The following is a 10,458-nucleotide window of genomic DNA, read 5'->3' as shown; positions in this document are numbered from 1 at the left end:
GAAAAAACAAATTTTGTTTCAATATGAGTGCATGATAACCAACAAATATAACCACTTTATATCCCAAACTCAAATTTTAAATATAAAAATATATGTATCGTCACCTAAAATACAAAACAATGTATAATCAAAAAAAAAAAAAAAAAAAAAAAAGAAATAATCAAAAAAAAAAAAAAAAATGGAAATCGTTGACAGATATAATAACTAAAATTTAACCATAGTATAACGAAAACTCAAATTTTCTTTAACCATTTTGTAACAAAAACTCAATAAGGTAAGTACACATACATATGCATATTTTGTTGTTGTGCTTGTTTTTCAATGTACTTTTCAGTATCAGTAATGAATGAATAATTTTTTGTAATTTTCACAATGCACTTATTAAAGACAGTTAAGGAATGAACATAGTATTTTCCCTACATTTAAAAGCACAATTGCATTGGCAACACTGGCTGGAGATAACATTACAATAAACAAAAAATGCCGGTATATTGACATTCAGCTGAAAATCATGTCACGCGGCAAATGATATCAGGGTCATATTTTCCAAGTTAGTTTAAGCAAATTTCTACCTAACAGCAAGTATATTTTAGTTCTTACACCATTTTCTAAGCTAAATAAATCACACAGCATTACAAATTAGCTAACAAAACACGCTTAAATGCCAATTAAAACACCTCGTCTTGCTGGTATCTTACCCGCTATCTATAAATATCGCCCACAGCAGAATCAAAGATAAATGTCAGAATAGCGACGTTGCGCCACTTTCGCATGTGACGCTTTCGTTTCCTTTTCAATTACTTTTTCTCTCAAATTCTAGCTCTCTCCTTTTATTTTATTTTTAGTTTCTTTTTTTTGATTTGCCTCTCTCTTTCAACTCTATGTTCTTCATTGAATTTCTTGCACAAACACTAAAAATGGATAACAAAAAATGGGTGGAATTCCAATTTCACATTTTTCACAACTCAATCTAGCTTGCCGCAAGGGCACAAGGGTGCGGCAAGTGGTTATTGGGAAAAATTGCCATTTCCACATTCCTTTGCCGTATCCGATGACTAATCACTTGAAGGATATTTTAATGATACATATTGTAACTTACACTTTAAGTAATCAACACACAACGGATATAAAGCTGACAATTGCTCCGATTGAATTAATAGGATGCACACAAATTATTGTTGGCGTTTGTTGTCGCGGGCGGGGCGATGGTAGTTGTTAACTGACAACGGTCGTTACTTTTTGCCTTTATGGGTACACTAGAAACGCTCACGAAAAGTGAATGAAAACTGTCAATGACCGAAATTAAACCGCAGAAATTGAAAAAATAACGCGCGCACTAAGTGCTAGTTAGTGTTGTACCGATCCTCACAGTGGCTAAAATTCAACTCGAAACAAATTGGCCGCAACTAGCTTATTTTAAATTGATGTTAAATGTAGGCAGCGCGACCAAATACTCCGCTCACTTTACACGCACACGAGCACACACCAACTTATTGACAGCTGTCAATAAAGGCAGCAGAGGTTGCCATAAAGTGCACACACACAACAAAAATAACTTAGTTCGGCAGACAAATGTAACTAAAACGCAATGTGTGGGCATTTGCAGATAGTTTAAAAATTAAAGAAAGGTTTGCGTAAAAATTTTTTTATGAAAGCGAACAAATGCTTTAAACTCCTTCGCATTCAAAAAACAATTTTTTTCTTAAATAATACGGAAATCATTCACAATTTTATTATTTCAAAGATTTGAAAATATTTTGACCGAATACAACTCTGCCGTTTACATTCAATCACGCACAATTATGTGGTTTCTATCTTGACTAAATGAAAGCGCAGAACGTATATCAGAGAACGTAAGTTTTAATCGAAGAACGTATATGATAAACGATCTCTGCGATAGACGTTCTCTGGCTGTTATTTACGTTCTCTAGTTTACGTTCTCTGTCAATTCCAATTTAATCCATAAGCTTCCAAATATTTATTAGTGGTGAAACCGAAAATAATAGCGATATTTAATTAGTAATAGCTTTAAACTATTTATTTATTTACTTATATGTGCAGTTGGCGCTTATTAATCATTTTTTACATTATATGATGGCTTATAAAATTACATATAGATTAATGCTTTTTATTACATGCAAATAGTGAAATAAACAGTATTTTTTGCACACCGGCAACTCTGTCCTAACTGTATAGCTCAGTTTCCGCCGACATTTCAAGCGTCGCATTTTAATTTTCGTTTCGCGTGTTTAAAATTGTGAATTTAAAATCACAAATCAAGGAAGCTAACGCGTTCAGTTAAAAGTTCTGGAGTATGGGTTGGTTTTAGTTGAAAATTAGTGGTATAAACGTGTTCTCATGTTTTAAAATCAGTGTTTTAAATTTATATGTGAACGTGTGTTTAGGTGTAACTTCACAAATATGTGGATGCCACCTCAAAGGTACAGCGCCAGGACTGCACGGCCACCTTGGCCTATCAGAAATCACAAAAGTTCACCTGGCCCCAGCATATTAATAAAGTTGAATGTACTCCTAGGTGTTAGCGAAGCAATGTGATCCCTATTTGGATTCCCGGTTATACCTTTGCAGTCGGGCACCCACATGAGGTGCATTTGGTTACGTTCCGCTAGCCCATTCAGTCGTTTCCTACATTCCTGCACCAGTAGTGATTTCATCTTACAGGCAGATATTGCTTTAAGTGTCAATTGACTATCGCTAAGTATGGTTATACGTTAGTTGCGATAGTTACGTTGGAGGTTTATTTCTATGCACCGACTTATGGTAAAGACTTCTGCCTGAAAAATACTCGGAAAATTTCCCTTAGGGACGGGCACCAATTCCCTCCGACTTTTCGAGAAACCGGTCGATGTACCTTTTGATTGTACTCGATAGTGAAATCATGAAATTCAGCCTTGCTGCTAAGGGTAACCTTGAACTTCTTGGTGAAGCTTACCCTTCTGGTAATGCTGCCCCTTGGGAGAAAGGCCAATGTCATTACACAACTTAAGTCCTTCATCCGCTGGGACAAGATCATCGGCTTAGCGACCAAGATTATTGGCTCGCATATAAGCGCAAATGCCGGGTAATTATGTTCATTTATTGCTCACTTCAAAGTGATGAGTTATTGCCATTAGCGTGAACCATTAATGGCTTCACACGGTTTCGGAAACTCATGCCTTTCTGATACTAGCAACTACAACTTCAGGTCATGAATATTACTTCGGCGTTGACCTTGCTTTGGATGGTTAGCGAAGCTTCCCATGTAATTTTCAATCTGCGATTTAGTTTTATTTTCTTAATGTACAAGTCTTTAAGAATACACACAGAAAATTTCATATCGTTCTGGTGAATACTTTCGAAGTAATTAAAATTCAAATTTAAATGAATGGTTGGAAGTACATTCAAAACTTTAAACGCGTTTTTCTCAAAATAGTTTTTTCACAGTCGGTTGGTCATGTTGGTCACATTACCCGAAAACGTCTCAAATTTTAAGACAGAATAACCGAAAATTTTTTCTCACCGATAAATATTTTTTTTATTGGTCCAAGATGGCTTTTTTTTTAGAAACCGCCATTTTGTAAAAAGTTTTTTTTTTTTTGCTTATTCCTTTTATTTGCTTTCCTAAATATAACATTACTTTAACGAATCTGTTTGTGGTTTTTAGTTACAGAGGATCCAGTTCAGAGATATAGTGATCACCGCAGAACGCCTTTTTTGAGAGGAGCGCCCGGAGATCAACAGTAGTTCTTTCCGCACAAATATTTTTTCTAATACTAAGACTTAAAATGCAGTTGAAAGATATTATAATATGTGTGCACATTTTTGGATCAATAAGTTTAACAGTTTTTTCAGAAAAAAATCTGGAAAATGCGCTTTGTTCGACCTTTTAACTGCATATACGCCCAGGTCATAAATATTCAGCTTTGCCATTGCTTTGGTTGGTTTGCCAGGTTTCACAAATGTTTTTTTGTGTTGTAGAGTTGTCGCAACAGATTTTCATCACCAATCAAAATCCGATTACACAATTTGTCCATTTATTTTCCATTCAAAATCGAATAGTCCTTTATAAAAGTGACTTTCTGCCAATTGATCACTTAAAATAAAATAAAACACATGCGCTTGCACGTAATCTTCTCATCATAAAAAATATTAAATACGTTTTATTCACTTGCAAATTTTTGTATACATACATACATATATTTTACTGCTGTTAGTTGTCATTTCTTTTAATTGCATTTACATATCTATACGTTTGCTTATGCAACTACTTTCATACGAAACTAATAGCTTAAAGGCTATTCTATTCTATAAAGTAAACTAAAACAAAAGCATAAATCAATGAACCGCATAAAATACAAGTACACCAATATTAGAAAAACACCAGCAAAGCTTTACAATACAACAACAAAACACAGAATACAATGCAACTAGTTGTGTGCGCTTAAATAAAATAAAGTTTGGCTTTAAGTACAAAAGAATCACAAAAATGTATTGCAATAAAGCATAAGCAAAAACAAATGAAAACAATAACAAGGGAGAGGCAATGTGTTAACAGTTATAGAGTGAGAGTGACTAAAAATATGCCAGCAAATAAAGAAATAATTGGAATTCTAGAATTTTTGAAACAATTAGTTTGTGCTAGACCAAAAAATTTTAGAAAATAGTAAAATACAATTTTTCGAAAATAAATTAGGAAACAGCTTTCAAAGTAAATTAGAAGCATTTTTCAAAAAGTAAATTGGAAACATTTTACGAAGTAGATTGGAGTGCGGAGAGCTAGATGGTTTTGGAAAATATCATAAATGCGTATTTAATTATTTAAATACATACAAAATGACATTCGTTTAAACGCTAGTAACTTAAAAACATAGATTTAAAAATATGCATGCGTGTATTTTTCAACTAAATAACTTCCACTTTAAAATACTTTAATGCATTGGACAAAAGAGCACAGCTCAAGCCGCTGCTTGCCTTCCCAACTATTGTAACTATATGTTTGTATATGTGTACACAATTTTGAATATTTTCTTCATGCATTTACTTGCTTTTAATAATATAATTATTAAAATACATACATACAAATAACTACAAAAGCCTTAAGAACGAATAACTTAAAGCTACATTTCTATTACTTTTAGGTTTGCATTAATATTTTTGCTCTCTTTCTTTTAAATTAATAGGTAAAATTACGGTTATAAATTAATTATGCGCTGTGGCGTAGATCCGCTGTCTCGTTGTTGCTGTTGTTGTGTCACTGGGCAGTTGCGACGCCAACGTGGACTTGTAGTAGCCGTCAAATTTGTTATTGTCCTCCACTTTCAGATTGCCATTGATCTCTGTGGGCAGTTCACCATTTGACTTGACAGCGCCATTTGCATAGCCGTTGCTCAGCTTGCCATTGGCAGCGATTTTCTCCTTCTACAAAACGAAAGTAAGATGGAGAATTAAAATTTATGCTTTCGCAATATTTTATTTGCTTTGCTTGTTTACAGCCAGCACTCACCTTCTGCTCGCGCTTGAGATAGGCCTGTTTGTAGAAGTCCGAGAAGAGGAAATAGAACATGGCCGCATGTGCGCCAATAAAGTATGCAAAACCAATGGGATAATTGCAATCGTTGCGGAAGAACAATTGGAATGAGTGCACCATAACCAAAACGAATTGTATCATCTGCAAGACAGTCAGATATTTCTTCCACCACAAGTACTTTTGCACTTTGGGTCCCATCGCCGCCAACATGTAATACGTGTACATGATGATGTGCACGAAGGTGTTGAGGAAGCCGAAGAACGACGAATGGCCGCCGGGTGTGAACTTGACGCCCCACCAAACCGAGCAGGGCATAATGCCGTGATGGATCACGTGCAGCGTCGAGACTTGATCGTAGCGTTTGCGCATCACAAAGAAGAATGTGTCGAAGAATTCGGTGAATTTGGAGATGTAGTACCACCAACAGCCCCGTGCGACCTGAGTAGAGCAAAAAGGTGTGTAATAATGTTATTAGTATAATTTTTGGTATATTTTTATTAAACTTAAATTTAAAATTTTGGTTAAAAGGTGTTGTGGAAATAATTTTGGATTTTGGCAAATGAAAAAAAAAAACAGAATTTTAGTTAAAAGGTGTTGTATAGGTGTTGTAGTTTAAGACGACGGTAAGTGAAAAAAAATATATATTTTTAATTAATTTTAAAATTATATTAATTTTTTATTTTTTTCAAATTTTAATAAATGTTTAGATATTTATTTTTAGGTTATAATGCTTGTTTAACACTAGTCAAACGTAAGATATGCAAGTCAACAGCCAAATTTGACTGAAGAGTCGTCAGAACCCCCGGATAAAGCTGTGTGACTCGTTATTTATAAATATTTCATTTAAATTCTTTGCCTAGAAAGTCAAGTGTTTGTCTAGATTACACTAAAATATACCTAAACTCTGACTCAAATTTGAGTTAACTTTATGCTAATAATTTCCACGAATTCTTGTCTTACTGTTTACCCAATATTAATTATAATGTTTGCCAGAATCATTCGACTGTCAATTTGAAAATTAATTTATGCGCATTGATTACACTCAAGAGGCTTTGGAATACGTGTCATCGAATAACTTTCGCAATTTTTGTCTACTTTTGCTCTATGTTTTAAGTTTTACTACTATTTTTCCAAACTATATGTATATACTTTTTTTCAAACCACCATTCTATGTAAACACACGGGCGTTTTAAGTGGTCAGTTCTGTAATTCGGAGTCGTACACACCTCATAATTCTGCAAATAATTCAAATCCATTTTACTCTACCGATTTAAAGTCACATGCCAATTTATATTCGCCTTTACAGACAGCTTGTCGCTGGTGCGCAGTCATCAGACTCTAAAAGCATTTGAGAAAGTTGGTTAGAATTGTTGTTCATAAAGAGTTGGCAAGCAAGTTTCTGGTTGCTGGCCGAAAATTTAAATTTAGCTGCTTCAGCTGCTGGCGCGTCATAAATTAGCTACTATTTACTATTTTCGCGTATATTTAGTTAGGTGTATAACCTCAGATTTTTCAATATAATTTTTATTATATATTTTAAGTCATAAAAGATTTAGAGACGTCATGTACTTATAAATGAAGAATTGAAGAAGTTTTACATTACACTTCTTTCGCACAGCCACAATTTTTTTATTTCCTTGAAGTTGGCACTCTTTTTTCTATAATTTCACATTTTTCTAATTTGGCATAGTTTCGAAGACACACGGAGCCACATCTGGCGAATGTGGTGACTCAGGAATGACTCCATTTTTCTTCTTATTCTTCACTACAACCTTTAGTCGGTCTGAGCTGAGGATACAAAACGTCATCAGTTGCTTTTATTCCTTGTTTTGTCACGTCTGTGACATTCCAAGTGCAGTCAGGTCGCTAAGCACTTGGCCTTCCAAAGCGTGAGCCAGTTGCTTCCGTTGTCCACCTATGAGTTTCGTGTCGCAAAAGCTTTTTGCTAAAGCGTCATCTTAAAGCGTCTTGTCGTGATTCTATCTTCTTCAATCTTCTCATCGCTCACGCATACAGTGCCAAAGATCTGGGGTGAGATTTGCGATATAGACCGAGAGATGCGGTAATCGGCTTACCTAAGTGCTCAACAATGTTGCACCGCCTGTCCACGCTGGATTGTTGGAGGTTCGTTGTTCTTTACAAAAATACGTCTCGTCATTAGTTTGATGCTGGACGTAATACCTCGTTTTTGCAAAAGAATCAGGTCGTTTCGTACCATTTTAGCATTAACTCGTTTCGTACATAAAACATTAACCAAAAATTGTTGAAAGTGTCGGTCCATAAGAATAGTTAGATCCCCTGTTGTACATTTTCTAGCTGGGTTGTAATAAAAAATAAAAACCCGATTCGGTTTGTGCGCATGGTTTATATAGACCAGTCCGAGTGAAAACATTTAACATTTCAAAAACTCACCTTATCAAGATACCAAGTTTACACCGTATTTACAGAATGTTTTTTGCTTCTTTTCTCTAACCCTTTTTGTTATAAGAAAGGTGGGTGGAGTGGAAATGAGGGACAATACCTGCCGAGTTCGGAGTTATTTGGGAATTCCGGTGCTTTGAAACAATATTTTGCGTACTTTTCTGCTGGAACAATTCACGAAATCATTTCTGGGCCTCTCTCTATCTCTACGACCCTGGCTACATTCAATAACTTCAAGCTAATGGCAAGATAAGACAATAAAAGGAATGATGGGCGACTTCATCATTTTGCTATCGATATATGCAACCCTAGGTCTACCTCACTCAGTTGTAGGTGTTATAAATAACAGTTGAAAAAAATAAAACTATTATACTCTCTGCAAAATTAGTTTTGACTATGAAAACATTCAAGCATTTTATTGTCCCACAATTAAGAAATTTCCAAAACAAAATAAAATTTACAACAAAAACAAAAATAACATTAATGTAAAAGTAAATTTTTGTTAATATTTTTTTTTTTTGGAATATTTTGCAATCACTCCACCATTAAAGGCCATTATTTAATTAAAATTTTTACAAACATTTATAGCAACCTCACATAATTAACAAAAATATTAAAAAAATAAATTCTTTAAAGAGCGCTTGCAAGATGCCTAAGTATTTTCTTGTTCGCCGAAAATTTTTTCCACTAAAAAATTTAATTAATATTTTTATCGTCGACATACCCTTAACGCGCGTGGCGAATTCGAATAGTCCACAGGCTCGCATCTGATATTATAGCCATTTAGCCAGCCGCCAATGCAGGACTGTGGAGTGAAAATGAGGAAAACATTAAAAAAAAAAAATCATCAATTTAATGTGCATATACATTTATTGGATATTTACCTCGTAGAATAGCCAAGCGCTGAACAGCACTTGCGCGAAATTGTAAACGATTAAGACTTTGCGCAACTCAAAAGGTTTTCTGTTTTCCATCAATTTGGGGCCCAGCACCTGTCGAGCGATAAACATGCAAAGAAAGAGACATTCAATGATATGACAAATAAGTCAAAAGTAATAAATAAAAATAAAATAAAATAAAATAAATAAATTTAAACTAAAAGCTGAGCATAGCAAACATAGAAAATCAAAGGCAGCAAAATCGCAATAAAAACTCATGAATATGAGCATATAAAAAGCGCTTGATTTAACGCTTATTGCAAAATTATCATTAAGTGCATGTATATGTATGCATTCGTAACTATGTGTGTGTGTGTGTATGGCGACATGCATAAATTTCAAGCTTCAGTCATTCCTTTCTGCACAAATTGAGCACAGAGGCTGTCGTTAAATGTGCCAATGCATTAAATTTAAACAAACAAAAAGATCAAAATATACAACAACAACAACAACAACCACAAACAAACGCATAAGAGCGATAACAATAGTTAAGGTGGCGCGTGAAAACGTTAAAATTTGGACAAAAGCAACACAAAGCACACACACAAATATATACATATGTTTCAAAGTTAAAGAGTAGATGACAGCAATCATTGCCCAGCTTTGATTTCGTGATTGCACACATACATACACATACAAGGGTGCTCATAAATAAAGGTGCTCAGCATCATAAAATAAATATGCAAAAGACGTTTTTTTCCACAAATCATTTGCAGCAACAACATAACAATCACTGTTATAATGAAGTTAACATTAATGTCAGTCAACAGAGGTGGCAATCATGTGACCAAACATTGCAGTCTTTTGTAATGAAATCAAATTGGAGCTGAAACCCATGATGTGGAGCTCAAACGAAGCCTAGAAAATGGCGAATTATAAAAGAAAACAAAAGAGGTGAAAATAATGTATGTGCAAATAGACGTTAATAATAATAATTTGCACACCATGCAATTAACAAAATCAACTTTGCAAATTTACACGGGTGTGAATTCGTTTTGATGCATGGCGGGACAATGTGAGCCACAGTGGGTCGGAGTTGACAAAAATTGAGGAAAAAAAATTTATTATACATATTTATTATACATAAATTTTTTTTTTTTTGATGAGATGGCGTGCAGTGATTTTGATACGAAAATGATTTTAAAAAAATTTTGGAATTTTGAAAAATGTTTGAAAAAAAGTTTTATGCGGTTATACCTAAAAAAATGTTGCATAAATAGTGAACTTGAAATATTTTTAAAAAAATTTTGGAATTTTGAAAAATGTTAAAAAAAAACGTTGAATAAACTAGCAATAATTTTTGGTGCGATCAGTAAATATAATCTCAAAAAGTGTTGCTTATGCTTTGACCAGAGTAATTTACATTCAATGAACTTTCAACAAATATATTTATGTATGTACATATATACATATGTATCTCAATTAATTGAACAAATAAGAATAAATAAAAAACGTTCAAACGATGCTTAAAATTCAATGCAGTTCCAAAAAGTGTATTTTGTCTCAATTATTTAAATTTAAAAATAAAAAAATAAAAAGAACAACAAAATTTTTAAAAGTTGCTTTAAATTT

At 33.7% G+C, this 10,458-nt stretch overlaps 2 protein-coding genes across 2 annotated transcripts in view; both read right to left on the bottom strand.

Annotated features, from left to right (window-relative positions):
- The window catches only part of LOC108970479 (elongation of very long chain fatty acids protein AAEL008004), a 40,390-nt gene extending 38,915 nt beyond the window's left edge, over positions 1-1,475 (bottom strand). Inside the window, exon 1 of the mRNA XM_018935897.1 lies at positions 1,100-1,475. The gene's annotated coding sequence lies outside the window, so the exon portion shown is untranslated. The remainder of the gene's footprint in view (positions 1-1,099) is intronic.
- Positions 1,476-4,169: 2,694 nt separating this feature from the next.
- Positions 4,170-10,458, bottom strand: part of LOC108970346 (elongation of very long chain fatty acids protein AAEL008004) — a gene marked incomplete at its 5' end in the record, with an annotated part of 50,526 nt that continues 44,237 nt past the window's right edge. Inside the window, 4 exon segments of the mRNA XM_018935673.1 lie at positions 4,170-5,418; positions 5,504-5,965; positions 8,673-8,753; positions 8,833-8,940. Of these exon segments, the coding sequence (XP_018791218.1) occupies positions 5,200-5,418; positions 5,504-5,965; positions 8,673-8,753; positions 8,833-8,940 (870 nt within the window). The 3' untranslated portion in view covers positions 4,170-5,199.

This window comes from Bactrocera latifrons, unplaced genomic scaffold, assembly GCF_001853355.1.
Source record: "Bactrocera latifrons isolate USDA-ARS-PBARC rearing strain unplaced genomic scaffold, ASM185335v1 scaffold_3, whole genome shotgun sequence".
NCBI lineage: Eukaryota > Metazoa > Arthropoda > Insecta > Diptera > Tephritidae > Bactrocera > Bactrocera latifrons.
Note: the sequence above shows the minus strand (reverse complement) of the source record. Positions and strands in the feature narration are given on the sequence as shown.